Genomic DNA, 14,514 nt, shown 5'->3' on the forward strand with positions numbered 1-14,514 from the left:
AAAACGTCAAAACAATGTGTCAATCTGAAGATCCAGAAGAAAGGGTCCTGCCGGATCTCGACGTAGAGTAGGCGTGTGTGTTTCTCGGTTCGGTCTGGTCTGGGTCTGGGGCAAAAAAGGCGATATGACTGGGGAAGGAACGTGTGGTGGTGCTATGAGGTCGTCGCGCGTGTCGTTTCCCTTCCTGTGACGGAATGAGCCAGCGTTTGAGGAAAAGGGGGGGAGTGCGAACTGTAGTGTGACGGAGCATTCTGCCAAAACGCTACTAGGTAGGCGGAACTGAGGGGAGGGGACCAGAAAACGCTGCGTCCGCGGGTGTGATTGGTTGAGAACTGCTGCAGGGGGCTCCGACCGTCGGGGCAGGGGTGCGTGTGTGACATCATCGGGCGCCGCATCAGTGGCGCTGCGTGACTTCAGAGGACACCTGATTGGCAAGACCTGACGACACTGGCGACGTAGCTCGAGGCAGGGCCGCACATCCAAACGGCGAGTTAGACGAAGAGAATAGCTTCGAGCATGGTGAGTTCCGTCAGCCTTGACGTCTGTGTGCTCGTGTGAGGCTGTCGTCGTCGAGTCTGTCTGACTACGCAACTACGGTCGGTCCCTACGGCGACACTCCCTCCTGCCACACTGTTTCTTCTGCAGAGTTCCATCACGTCCCGCCCCCGGCCGTCCGTCGCCCATCCTGACGTTTACGGTCCGGTTACGTACCGGCAATCTTCCGTCAGAGCTGTCTGACTTCTGACAGAGAGTCTTTGCCGCACTCCAAGGGAGGCAGACAATCCGTTACTGAAATCGTTCTAGACCGCCCGAACCTACACACAACCACCACCACAGGTGAACCACACAAACAATTGGGACACCAGCACTCATCCCCGCTGTTTCGCTGGCTCGCAATTGCTCAAAATGTGTCTCGTTGCGTCGGATCTCAATTTCATGTGGGTTGATGCCCGCTGGATTTCTCTCACCTGGGAAAACTTCCGAGAATCTCTCGGTGAGGGCTGATTTGAATCGGCCGGATCTGATGTAGCACCACCCCCGTACACATTTACTCGTCCGCCTCCCGGCTCCGTGATGTTCGACGAAAGAGCGGAGAGATCCCGACTGTTCCAATTTTCTCCAACCTGCCAGAATCTGCAATGCACCACGGTCCCTTTCTTTTCGAATCTGACGTACCTGGCGGTTGGCTCCTGCCCCCAACCGTATCGGAGAGGTCTAGATCCGGTGTGGACCATTGCTGTCTAGGAGGGTGAGGGGCAACGTCAAGCCAAAACCCTGACGCTGGCCCTGACGTGGGTGCTGAGGCCGTCGTCGGATGAGGGAATTAAACGAGGAAAGAAAAAAAAAACCATCCTTTTCTCGGAGGGGAAGGGATGGGAAATTGAGGCCCAAGAGCGCCGAAACCCCAATCTTGCGGCCATGGCAAATGCGCAGAATCCCATGCTGGCGGTAACTGGTGGGTGGGCGCCGCCGCCGCCGCTCCAGGGGCCAAGGGCTCACGATGCGCATGTCGAGTTGGTACGTATCGCTGAGATCTGGAGGGCATTCCCACAGAACACGGAGATCTCACCAATGAGAGGCCGTCCTGGGGGTTGAGGCAAGACTGGGAATGGCTTCACTTGTCGCGGCCAAAGTGGACGTCCAAGTCGTCTTTTGGGGTCCGTGCTTCTGTCCCCTGGGGTGCCTGGTTCAAAAAGTGAGAGACGTACCCGTCCGTAGCAAGGAAGTGGAGGGTAAACGGACGGCACTGACGGTCAGCAGCAAGACACGGATCCACACTCGCAAACGACCGCACCCGGGGTCCGGCCGACGACTGAGGCGCACCGGCCAATGACGTCTGCTCCACCCGCCGATCTTTGACGACAAGTCTTGCTTGGCTACTGCTTCTTGGCCGCACCGTTGCCAACCCTCTCTCTTTCTTGCTGCTGTTGCTTCTCTCTCTCGCCGGCCTTTCTGTGTGAGGCGGCGCACACTCACCCCAATCTACTCTACACCTGCGCTAGACGAGAAATGGCTACTCTCCGCTGCTCGCTCGCCTCCACTGTCTCGTTCCTTGTCATGTCAAACCACTGACTGCCAGTGTCTCTGGTCAAGTGCCAGTAGCGCGTGTCTCGTCTTGTCGTTGACCACCTTGATTCTTCTTTCTTGCTGGCCGCCTGCTTTCTTGCTTGTGACCGCTGGCCCCGTACGCCGTAGCGTTGCTTGCGGATGCTTCTTTTATTGCACTTGCTTTTGGGTTTTTTTTTTCATGGGATTCCCCCGTACCATTCTGCGCTTCCCCTGGCGGGCGAGGTACAAGCGAGAACCCACACCTCCCGTCGAGGGTGGTGTTGGTGGTGGTGGCCTCGACGGAAGGTTTCAAGCTTTCGATAATTCACTTCTTAATCCGCCATGGGATGGGCAAATCAAGGGTCCAACACATGCGTGCCGGCGGAATCTCGTGAGGGGCACGATACCACGACAACACAAGACACGATAATCCCTATCGCTTGCGTCCTGTCTCTGTTGCCATCTTTCACAGGTGGGTGGGACCTGCCGCCGCCGCCCGGTCCATCCCCGTCTGGGAAATCCATCCTGCCTCTCAGGGTCCTATTCAGAGACGTAGAGAAGAGCTGCAAATGTGATTGCCCATCTTCGTTGCTTCAAACTCTCTCCCCGAGCGGAAGAAAGGCCCCTCACGGGCACGAAGCTCAACAGCTCATCCCCAAAAAGAGGAGAGATGTGGCCAATAATGACATGGCTTGTGACTTCAGGCTGGACACAGGATCAGCAGGGTCTTTCCGTTCTTGAACCCGGCGGCGCCTCAAGCACACCTTTCTGCGTTCCCGCGCTACGGCACCCTGTGCTGCTGTTTTGTATCACCGTACAGAGAGAGCACCACTCACTGCATCATCCAGCCCTGTAGTACCCGTGGCGAGGAGGGGGGAGGAATGAAGAGCACTTGCTCGCCTAGCTGGCCCTTCCACCATACGGACCACGAACCCCCCGGCTACCAGTTACGCCATATCGTGCAGACCTCAGCCCGGGGGGTCACCAGTAACGCTAAGATGCCCATCAATCACCGCCGATCCCTCGCGAATTGGGATAAGGCGGGATATGCAGCAGCAGCCTGCGCGGATGGGAGCGCTAGCGACGGAGGATGAGGGGAGAGGGAAAGGAACTGACGGTCGGTCTCATGTCTCCCCAGCGTCTGTCTCTGCGCCTCTGCATCTCAGACCCCCCCGCCGCCGTCGCCGCCCCCCGGGCCCCAAAAGGGGGGGTGTAAGGTGAGGTCAGGGTAGGAGGGGTGCAGCACCTAGGGGGGGTGCCGAAAGGTCCCAGTCCCGCTAGTGACGGACCCTGTGTTTTGCCTGACGGGTTTGCGTTGCTCTGCTTGCTCACCTCACACCAAGCCTGCGCTACCGCACCCACGCAACCCCATCCTGCCCAACTTTTCCCTTCCTTACGTCTGTGTTCACCTCTTCTCCACGACAAGGCTTGCCGCTGCCGTGTGCCTGGCCTGCGCGACCCTTTCGCCCCTCTTATTTTCATTTATAAACCCAGGGCCATTCCTGCCATCTACCGTTTTCCGTCTCCCGTTTCATCAGCATCAGCTTACAATTACCAAACCAAGCCCGCACCGTCAAACCAACAACCACTCCTCTATCAATTTCCATTAAAGCTACAAACCAAAGCTCACATACAACTCTTAACTACACATTTTTCATATACAACTCCTCGGTCAATACAACTTGACCACCTCCACCAAACCAACACCAATTTATTCAAACGTCTCCATGAGCCCTTCCACCATGCCCGCCCGCCAGGACGCCTACTCCGTCTCCATCCCCATCTCTCCCCCTCCCCCGAGCGATCTGTCGACCTACATGCGCTCGATGCACCAACACACCAAGCGCCAGATGGAGGCCGCGAACCGTTCATCGTCGCGGAGATCGGGTGGCCGCACTTCCTACCCCGGCCATTCCAACGGTCACTCCAGCCCCGACTACACTTCATAATCGGGTCTTTTAATACGCATTATATAACAGTCAGCCTTCGAGGTCGACACTGGATGCTTGGCCCTGGCTGTCATATGACTCCAAAGCATCGGCTCCGACATTTCAGAAAGCGAATGCAGCGAATTGAAGCAACTGGCGCGAGGATAAAACACAGGTTTGAGGCGTACGATTTGCGACCGGTACAACTGTTACGGTGAACACCCGCAACGAAGCATTGGAATGGCGCGAAATATTTGTTTTTGATTGTTCATGTTTAATCATTCATAGCCAAGCCGAGATTTGGTTTTGGTTTTCGCAAGGCGTTGGGGAGAATACATGGGCAGGTCTATACTGTCTATGATTTTACGAATAAATGATACTTTCAATCGTTACCACCACCATTGGCACTGTCTTGCAACCGTGATTGTTATATGTGTAATCGCGAATATTCAACGCCATTTCTCTAGCCAGCAGGTATTGTCGGTGCCGTTGCTAATGTGGTTGGCATTATGAATGTTGTCGCCTGTCTACTTAGACCACACTAGCAGTATGGTCGGTAGTGTCATTGATTTTGCCTGTCTAACAATGCTGAATCTTAGTCGTCACCGTTTCACTACCTCACTTGTGACAATTAGTACCGAAAATCCAGACAGGAAAATTAGTCACAATCCTAGCCTTGCGACTAGTCATACGTCCATCTAACCAACATCACAACAAACTAATTTCCCTAGCCTCGATTTCGAAGCTCAGTACAATCCCCGTCACGATCGGCTTGTCCCCAAACTGCCACCCCCCTTGCCCCCATCACTGCGTCAGTCTCCCGAAAGCTCACATGCCACCAAAAAGCTTCACACACAAAAACAACCTTACAAGCTCACAAGCTCACAAGCTTAAACAAAAATGACTGCGCTACGCCAAGCTGAGCACGCAGCATGAAGAAGCAGGGCGCCTATTACCGTAAAGATCCACAGTACCTCAGTTCATGGACTAGGCGAATTAGAGTTCACCTGAGCACAGATGCATACCCAGTGTCGTCAGGGGAGGAAGAAGAGGATGGTGAGGCAGGGCACCTTGCATGGCATTCATGGAATGTCACCGAAGGCGAAGGGTGCAAGCGAACGAAGGTCGAGAAGTGACGTCTAATTTCTCCAAACTTGACGTGCAGAGTCTATTCAGCCCATCCCCCACCGACGAACGGGCCTCGACCGTCCCCTCGGTCCGCACACCATTGCCTAACAATCATTACGCTGGAGTCCAAATGCCATAGGTCGCCTCGTCTGTGCGACGCCTCTCTGTTCCGAAACGCCATGCCCCCCAACTTTAATATTCCCAGATAATCAAACACCAACCATCCATGTGTGCGCCGGCCGCGCGATGACGTGCAGAAGCCTCAGCCTCGCCTGCAACATGACGGCAGCCTTCCAAATTTTGCATCAGCCGTACCCTCGTCTCACTCACACCAGCGAGGGTTTCTTCTTGATGCCCAACGCCGCAGAGTAGTCCTTCTTCTTCTTGACCGTCCTCTTTGCAGGGGGTGGAGGCGGCGGGGGCATCGACGAGGTATCCTTAGCAACCGTCTCGCTCTTCGCCGTTGACGAGGACGCAGACGAACCCGCCACCGGCTCCTCCACAACATCGTCCTCAATAATTTCCTCCCCAAGGTCCGCAGCAGCGCGTTCCCTAGCAGCGGCGAACGCCCTTCTGGCAGCCTCGTCGTCCTCCCTCTCCAACCGCGCCTTCTCCTCGTCCTCGGGCCTGACGACGTAGTCCGCAAAGTCGACGCCGTCCTTCTCGGACCGCTGGATGCGCGCGTTGCGCTGGCGGATCTCGTCCAGCGCGTCGGCCGCGGCCATCTCCCTCCGCGCGTCCTCGTTCTTGGCCTCCAGGTCGGCCATCGCGTTGCGCTCCTCCTCGCCCGCGGCCTCGGCCTCTTCGCGCTCGAGTCTGTCCAGGCGCTCCTCGACGGATTCTTGTTCTTCCTCCTTGTTGCGCCAAGGCTCCATGTTCCGCACGGCGCCCTTGACCATCATGTAGCCTGCCGACTTGGGGTCGGTACGGAAAACGATCTCTGAGGAGCATCTGGTGCAACGGATCGAAAAGCGGTGTATTTGGATGCCAAGATAGCGTTCTTCCTGGTGCGTCTCTTTTCTGGCATTAAATTTACGACCTTTATAAATATATTCGCCGCAGGAGGTGCACTTCATCGAGTAGGGCGCCATGATTCTGACGGTCTGGCACTTGGGGCCCGTCGACTTGGGGCCACGCTTGCGGGTGATGTCCGCCGGGTTGAAATCCGGGGGGTAGTACTTCTGGAGGACTTTTCGCTCGGACATGATGGGCGATTCGGTGTGTGTTGTGGTTGGCGCACTGTCGTGGGAGTCGCTGGTGAAGAGGTGTTGAAGATGTCGCGATAAAGCTGCCTGCACTCGCCCAAGCTAAGTTCGATGGTTGATGGATGACAAAGGTGGGGCACGGACGGTACGTGAGCTCCACCTTACAGACGGGCATCGGAATTTCGGCAGATCAGAAATTCCGAACTACATTAACGGTTTCACAACGACAACAGCCAGTTTCCGTTTTCTGAGTACTGTCACCGTTTCAGTCATGGACACTGCCGTCTGCGCCGCAAAGATATCTCGAAAATGAGCAATTCTCTGCTTCACATCACAAGCAATCAATAAGTCCGCAATTGTCCACGTCGCTTCATCTGGGTACTCTCTCACCTCGTAGGAGCTACCTCCGGTTTCCAGGGGACCAACTTGAACGCTAGCCAAAGTCAAACCCGCGCTGTCGGCGTCGTCCGGCGACGAGCCTCACCAATCTCCATCTGACTCCCGACTTTCCCTGTCCACACGTGCAGAACCAAGGTCTACCGTCCATCGAACCTGATCACGCGCAGCAGAGCCCGAGCTTCTCAAATTTCCCGACATTCATGGAATTCCTTCTCCAACTCGGGCACCAACGCAACCCCCAACTCAAATGGTCGTCCATCGTCGACGGCCGCCGTGGGCTGATGAACAGGGCAGACATGGATATGCCCAGAAGACAAAGGAACTGAGGGGTCGACGTGACACCCTTTGGCCGCTGCAGAATGCGACACTGAATGGGCAGAAAAAGTTGAGGGCACAGGGGATGAAATTGTTGGATATGGCATCCTTGGTCGTCCAGCCTCGACCCGAGGGTGCCCCACTGTCGATCTTGCTCGTTCCAAGGTTTGAGGACGGCTGGGGACCGAAAAGTTGGCAGCGTCGTTGACTCCGTCCCGCGAAAACAGGGGTCCATTGCATGCGCGTCTCAACACCGCTAGAGCAACGCGCAGGACGGCATCGTGAAAAAGCAAGACGATGGTACTCTGTTCCCGAATGGTCCGTGAAAAGGGGTCCTTGGACTAAGGTACGCCTCAACAGCCGGTTGGTCATGAATCACCACCCGTTGCATTGGGACGCTCGTATCACTCGCAAAGACCATAGTCTGCGGGTTCAAAACCGGAATCACCACGCAAGACCTATTGACCTTGCAGAGGTCGAGCGACACAGTTAAGCAGCCATACCGCTCTCCGGTCGGTGGACGTTTGCATCGTGGGATAAAGCGAGGACGACTGCAGGGCTCACCGAGCATCATCCCATCGCGTTTGACCGCTCACCCGCCATAAAGTGATCGTCGCTGCGCGATTCCAATAATTTCAGTCTCCTGCAGATGGATCCTGCAGCCACACAGTCTGGCGTTGGCCGAACGGTTCGACATCAGATGGGGAATCAAGGAATCCCATTGATCCCCAGCTCGCTCCTGGCTCCTTGTCAAACTTTAAAAGATATTGCGGGTCTACGGACCAAGTTCTCAGTCAGTCAGCCACGCCATTCCTCCTTTCAAGCGCCCTCTTTCACGCCCACCTCCAGCATTTCTGCCAAGAGGTCCCATTTTGTTGCCGCCTCGTCGCTTGAAGCCCTGGCAACCCCCCTCAAACCCCCACAGATGAACCTCAAGTGCCTCTCGAAATCCGTTTTAATCTCCCGCAGGCTCTCGAGGTAGCCCTTGCCCCCATTGAGGGTGCCCCTTTGGGCCCTGTCCCCGAGACCCTCCGTTCCGTCATCGTCACTGTCTTCGGTGTAAACGACCGGTTTTCGCCGGCGAGGGCTCGCTTTCATCGGCGAGGACATGAGCGACAAGCGGGACAGTTCCTGCGCCTCCTCCGCCTCCTCGGCGGCACTGGCGCTTTGCGCGTCTTCTAGTTTCGCAGCCAAATCCATTATGTCCAACGTAGCACCCCGTATGGGATCCAATTTTCTGCCGAGACACGCCGCGTCAACAACCTGCTTCACGAAGGCTGCATGGACTCTGATCATGGCATCGACGTCATACGCGTCTCGTAGATTCCGCCGCAGCTGTTCTGTGTAAGGTGCTAATACCAACGTGACAAGGTATGTCTGGATGCAGTTGCAGAACCACATGAGCTTTGAGCGGAGAGAATAGTACAGAGCCCTGTTGCCCCAGATCTCCCTGTGGGTTGCGAGTTCGTCTAGGATGCGGTTACGTTGCAGCAGACCGGCGGCACGTCGGATCTGCATTAGCAGAGTGAACACCGCCTGGTAATGGACTATCGTATCTGGGGTCACCACCAGCTGTACGGGCCAAGGCAATCGATATTGGAGAACGATCTCTGGCAATGCCTTTTGAACCTGGTCGCGAGCAGCGACGACGGACACTTTCTGACCTTCTTGGCGGACGTTGACGACAATACGAGTCGAATCAACGCGTGACATGAAGGCCTCCTGCGCCAGTCCGGTCAGGGAGTATCTATCATGCCAGTCAGGCCGAAGGGCGTCTAGCCTCGTAAAGATCCCTTTGCAAAATGTGTCTGCGGCAGATCCGTCGGCCATGAGATACAGATACTTCAAGGCCTCGATACCTGCCTCAAGCTTGCAGGAGTCGAACAAAGCCTGCTTCAACGTCTCGGATGTGGCGTGATACTTGCTTTGCATCCAAAGATTGAATGCGGATGTGAAGAGCTCAGGGAATGGCGCAAGTTCCAAGCCGGTTGGGCACACAGAGGCGAACGTGAGAGGTGGCTCTACTTCCGCCCACAAAGCCCGAACCGACTCGTACTTGCCGAGGTGTTTGAGCACGACAATGCTCTTGCCAGCTCGGAATATCTTGTCAACGCTAGGCTGAAGAAAGCTGGGAGCGTGAAGGACACCGTCTGATGTTCTCCTGAGTTTGAACTGTTCTTGCCAGACCTGCCGAAGTGGGACTTGAGTGGATGACTCCGATACAAAGAAGATTTTGTCTCCTGGAAGCAGCTGTCCCTCCGCCATCCATAGACGAATCGGCCGCAGATAAACTTGGAAACAGTTGAAGAATATTTGGCCTAGAAAGTCATACGTCGTGCTGCGACCGGACAACTGGGCGACGCCGATCTCGTCGTAAAGGAGCTCCAGGTAACGGAACGCGCCGCCGTTTGCCGGGTCGTAAAGCTGCCGAACGATTTCAGAGAGGGCTCTCAGGGGTTCAAGGTGAGGCCTGAGCTCTTCAAGAATGGCCGCCATGCTGACGACCGTATCTTCGCGCGGGACTGACAGACGCTGTTGAATACCAGATATTCTTGTGTCAAATGTTCGTAGGCTTGCGAGAACGTTGTCACGGAAGACCTGGAAAAGTGGTGCATTCTGAGCCTTCTTCGCAAACGTCCGTAACAGTGACATCTGGCGACCCGTTTCGGCGTATGCGTTTATCAATGCTTTGTAGGTATCCCATGTGATATTCGACATCTGGTAGGCAGGGTCGGGAGTTCCGTCCTTCTGGAAAAGCGTCGTAGGAAGGCCTTGCAACATAAATAGCACCTCTCTTGTCGTTTGGAACTCGGTGACAGGAACCTTGTGTTGCCGACCAGAGGGCGCCTTTTCAACTTTCTGTCTCCACGCTTGACTTTCTTGCACTTCTTTGAGGGCAGCATCATCCGCGGATGCGATTTCAAAGTCCTCTGGCCTCCTGCCGACTATGACATCGGCACCAAACAGCGACGTATCATCGGTCTCGCTTGCGGTATCTGATTTGGAGTCGATGTATTCGTCGGCCGATCCGTCGCTGTAGTCGATGGACTTCCATATATCGGGATCATCGTTCCAGCCATCCTCCTTGGCGATGTCCTCCCACCTGAGGGGCGGCTCAGCATCTCCATCTGGTTCCCGTAATACCTCTAGGTCGATCAATCGTGTTTTCTGTGTCGGTCGGTCGGCAAGCTCGAGAAGAAAGTGCAAAATATCTGGTGTCCATTTGGTGCGGTGCTCCTCCAGCGCATTTTTGCTTTCTCTAAACGCATCGGCCAAGCCTTCACGATGATGGACCCGGAATCGCTCCTCGAGCCCTACAAGCTGGTTTTCGACATCGAATTGGTTGGTTCGCAGGAAGTTGTTGTACCTCAATGTGCGCAGCGATGATTCGCGCAAGAGATTGAACTTCTGCCGGCCGATCTGCTTGCCACGGTATTAGCAGTGGACGGGCCGAGCTGCATTGCATTGCGTACAGCTTCAAGATGGGATGAACAGTCTCACACCTTGTCGGGCGTCGATGTGATGACCTCGACAAGCTCGTCCGTCAGAGCGGTGAGCTTGGCGAGAAAGGCCATGATCTGACTCCGTAGATAGACCGTCGACAGGTGTCGTCGGGGCTCAAATCATGGGAGCGCAAAGAAGCGCAAGCATGAATACAATTTGCTGGTGCTAGCGGGAGACGCGTTCAGTGTTGCGTTGCTCAACGCAGGACGCGCCGGCAGACGACACTGCAGTTCCATGCCCGGAAGGAGGGGGGCGGGGGTGTTGGGCCTCCGTATCGTTGCAGTTACAGGGATTGGATAACGAAAGCACCCGCCATAGGCCTCATGCTGGACGCTAATTGACAAATTTCATGGGGTGACATCAGCCTCAACCAGCCAGCGACCGGGACAATTGCTGCAGCGCCCCTTTTCGAAATTTACGCGTAAGAAATCTGGCCTAGCCAACACCGATCAACATTTCTCCCTTTAACTCCAACGACGACCCTCAAAACGACGGCACGAGCCGCGACCGAGAATTTCCCACCAAAACGGACGACACGACTCGGCCCTTCCACTAGCCCTCGACAATCGCGCGAACCTTCTGCTGACGACGGTCCACCGACCAAGAGACGCGGCAGACATAGCCTCAAACCCTGTGTCCACGAGTTCGATCGCGACTTTGCATTCCACATTACGCCCAACATGGCGGTTGCACGGCCAGTTCGAGCTCTGGCTCTAGCCGCCGTGATGCTCTGGTGCTTCTTCCTCTATCAGATCTTTGGCCCCGAGAGGCCGATAACGAAGCCTGTGCGCTACGATAACGGGCGAGACCCCAACCTAGATCGTGAGCTGCCTCTACTGCCCTTGGTTGCTCATTGGCGGCGCTAACCATTGTGACATCAAACAGCTACCGGCGAACCCTCGGGTGTACTAACGTATGCCTCCGACAAGTATGCCCCAGGCATTGCGGACTCTGCGCGCATCAACGCCACCCTGCTGGCGTTGGTCAGGAACGAGGAGCTGGACCAGATGATCGGGTCCATGGTGGACCTCGAGAGGACCTGGAACCACAAGTTCAACTACCCCTGGACCTTCTTCAACGAGGTCCCCTTCACGGATGAGTTCAAGAGGAGGACTCAGGCGGCCACCAAGGCCGAATGTAGATACGGTACGCTATTGCTGTTCGTCATGGTTCAGTGCTCGTTCTAACCGGCTTTTCGCAGAGCTCATTCCCAAGGAGCACTGGGAGATGCCGTCGTGGATCAACAAGGATCTCTACGAGGAGTCTGTCAAGATCCTCAAGGAGAACGACATTCAGTACGCCGACAAGGTCTCGTACCACTCCATGTGCCGCTGGAACAGTGGCATGTTCTACAGACATCCCGCTCTGCAGCACACCAAGTACTACTGGCGTGTTGAGCCCAAGGTTCACTTCTTCTGCGACGTTGACTACGATGTCTTCCGTTACATGCAAGACAACAACAAGACCTATGGTTTCACCATCAACTTGTATGACGCCCCCAAGTCCATCCCGACGTTGTGGCCCGAGACCGTCAAGTTCCTCGCGCAACATCCCGAGTACATCCACGACAACAACGCCATGGCGTGGCTTACCGACAAGGCTGGTCGTCCCGAAAACAACATCGACGCTAACGGCTACTCAACCTGCCACTTCTGGAGTAACTTTGAGATTGCAGACATCGACTTTTGGCGCAGCCAGGCTTACGAGGACTATTTCAACCACCTGGACCGTGCCGGAGGTTTCTTCTACGAGCGATGGGGAGATGCTCCTGTGCACAGCATTGCCCTGGGTCTTTTCGAGGACAAGTCCAAGATCCACTGGTAAGTGACGCAACGACATGTATGCGAGCGACCACAACTGACCCGCAATAGGTTCCGCGACATTGGGTACCAGCACATTCCCTTCTTTAACTGCCCCAACTCTCCCAAGTGCAAGGGCTGCGTCACCGGGCGGTTCACCGACGGCGAGGCTTGGCTGCACAAGGACGATTGCCGTCCGAACTGGTTCAAGTACGTCGGCATGGACTAATTGGCCCTCGCATGGGCATGCTTCCTGTTCTGTACTTTTTTGGTTGGCAACAATTGGGGATTTGCTAGGGAGCATCTGGGTACTGACGGTGTTGGGCGTCTGCGGAACATCCATACGTGTGTAGAGTACCACGGGGTCAATGACGGACATGACCTTGCATGATTTTGAGACATTTTGCTAGAAATTGGGGCTTCTAAATGAAAAGCCCTGTACAAAGAGCATCTCATTTCCATGATCTATGACTTTATAACGAACCAAAAACAGTCGCGACGCCAGACGTGCCGCCGACACAGAACTGGTCTCCCCATCCGTCATCTCGCCAGGCCATGCAACTAATGACATTGCTCCTCTCCTTCTCCCTTCCGTCCTTCCCAAGCACTTTCTTCTTGGGTTCATAGCCTTCGGGCCATGGGACCTTGACTGTCGCGACAAGCTTGCCGGTCAACAAATCCCAGGCCCAAATCTTGCCCTCCCCGTTTAATCCTGCCGGCCCAGTACCGGCAGTCAACTCGTCTCCAGCAATCACATACTTCTCCTTCCCTCCGAGGATACTCTGCACACGCAGCTCTTCGTTCTTCCATCCAGCATCCTCATAAGTCTTCAAGCAGCCACCGCTGTCCCGATCCATCAGCCGGATCTTGCTATCGAGCGAGCCCACCAGCATCGCCTTGCCATCGCGCGTGAGCTTCAAACTCGTGACACTCGCCCCCATAGTATCAGTAATGCACTTCCCCATCCTCACGTCGTAGCTCCTAACCCGCCCGTCAACGCTGCCCGCGACAATCTCTGCGTCTCTGACCACAAGCGCCGTGACGGAGTCCTTGGCCTCGTCCATCACCTGCACCGGCTTCGCAGAGTTGGATTTGCAGTCCCAGACCCGCACGCTGGTGTCGAAGCCCGCCGAGATGACAAGCGAGTCCCCGTCCCCGCCGAACGCGACGCAGTTGATGCGCGAGGAGTGGCCGTGGACGTTGCCGCCGAAGCGGCGCAGGGTCGTGGCGGATGCGACGTCCCACAGGAAGACGGCGCGGTCGCCGCCGCAGGAGGCGAAGCGCTCGTTGTCCGCCGCGACAGCTAGGTCAAGTACTTCGTAGCCATGTGAGGCATAGCTCTGGATCATGCGGCCCTCGGGCACGCGAGGAGTGGTTCTGGTGGTGAGGTTGGAGGTGTAGCGGGGGTTGGCATCCTGGGTTGCTGGGTTGTACAGGCGGATGGTGCGGTCTGCGGAGCCGGTGAGGATGTAGGTGCCGGGAGACGAAGAGTATGTAACAGCATGAACGGGGCCTTGATTATTTCAGTCAGTAACTTGGTGACTTGAAAAATATGAGTGCGAAGGGGTTCGCATCTCAAAGTCGTGTCCCGAGTTCGCGACTCACCATTCGAGCCCAGCAAGTGGGCGACAGGTTTGTCAGGAAATGACATCTTTAGCGGTCGGCAATACGCCCATTACGAGGGGGAAATAACTCCTGGCCAGCGATCTTTCATGACTTGAAGAAATGAAAGTCTTTTTGCAGTTTTTTCTGACGCGCGCCCTTTCATGTAAGTTGTCAATGGTCATGCTCGTTTGAAGAGGTAGATAGAGTGACCCTCTGGATCCTCGCTTTAGTGCATAAATGTACACGGTGAGATTGACTCTGTGAGACTCTACATCACCCCCACCAAAGTCAACGCGAGAAATTGATGAACAAGAGATTGAAGTGAGTGACGTGAGAGATGGAAATCTAAGCATCTGATATCTGCGAATCTTCGTGCAAGAGAAAACCTCAGTGGGCGAAAATTTTGGCGGGCACATTGCGCAAGCTCTGTAAGACAAATTTGCACTGGATTTTTCAACAATGGCCGGTTGGCCCAATGGCAAGGCGTCTGACTACGATTTCATCGTGCAATCAGGAGATTCTGGGTTCGACCCCCAGGCTGGTCAACTTTTTGCTTCTTTACTTAATCTTCCTCTGTGAATA

General features: G+C 55.4%; 4 protein-coding genes across 4 annotated transcripts; 1 reads left to right on the plus strand and 3 right to left on the minus strand.

The window, feature by feature from the left end:
* Nucleotides 1-5,431: 5,431 nt before the first annotated feature.
* On the minus strand, nt 5,432-6,310 carry CGCS363_v005157 (YJU2 splicing factor-like protein; the record flags this gene model as incomplete). Its single annotated transcript, XM_036637006.1, has 1 exon — nt 5,432-6,310. One exon carries the CDS (start codon nt 6,308-6,310, stop codon nt 5,432-5,434), a length of 879 nt encoding a protein of 292 aa, XP_036498003.1.
* Nucleotides 6,311-7,843: 1,533 nt separating this feature from the next.
* TUBGCP5 (Gamma-tubulin complex component 5) lies at nt 7,844-10,599 on the minus strand (the record flags this gene model as incomplete). Its single annotated transcript, XM_036637007.1, has 2 exons — nt 7,844-10,444; nt 10,528-10,599. The coding sequence occupies 2 exons, from the start codon at nt 10,597-10,599 to the stop codon at nt 7,844-7,846; spliced, it is 2,673 nt and encodes an 890-aa protein (XP_036498008.1).
* Nucleotides 10,600-11,208: 609 nt separating this feature from the next.
* Nucleotides 11,209-12,556, plus strand: KTR4 (putative mannosyltransferase KTR4; the record flags this gene model as incomplete). Its single annotated transcript, XM_036637008.1, has 4 exons — nt 11,209-11,350; nt 11,414-11,674; nt 11,730-12,348; nt 12,400-12,556. The coding sequence occupies 4 exons, from the start codon at nt 11,209-11,211 to the stop codon at nt 12,554-12,556; spliced, it is 1,179 nt and encodes a 392-aa protein (XP_036498007.1).
* Nucleotides 12,557-12,800: 244 nt separating this feature from the next.
* WDR83 (WD repeat domain-containing protein 83) lies at nt 12,801-13,978 on the minus strand (the record flags this gene model as incomplete). Its single annotated transcript, XM_036637009.1, has 2 exons — nt 12,801-13,840; nt 13,933-13,978. The coding sequence occupies 2 exons, from the start codon at nt 13,976-13,978 to the stop codon at nt 12,801-12,803; spliced, it is 1,086 nt and encodes a 361-aa protein (XP_036497087.1).
* Between the last annotated feature and the right edge of the window lie 536 nt (nt 13,979-14,514).

This window comes from Colletotrichum siamense (genome assembly GCF_013390195.1).
Source record: "Colletotrichum siamense strain Cg363 chromosome Unknown KSG_Cg363_contig03, whole genome shotgun sequence".
Taxonomy (NCBI): Eukaryota; Fungi; Ascomycota; class Sordariomycetes; order Glomerellales; family Glomerellaceae; genus Colletotrichum; species Colletotrichum siamense.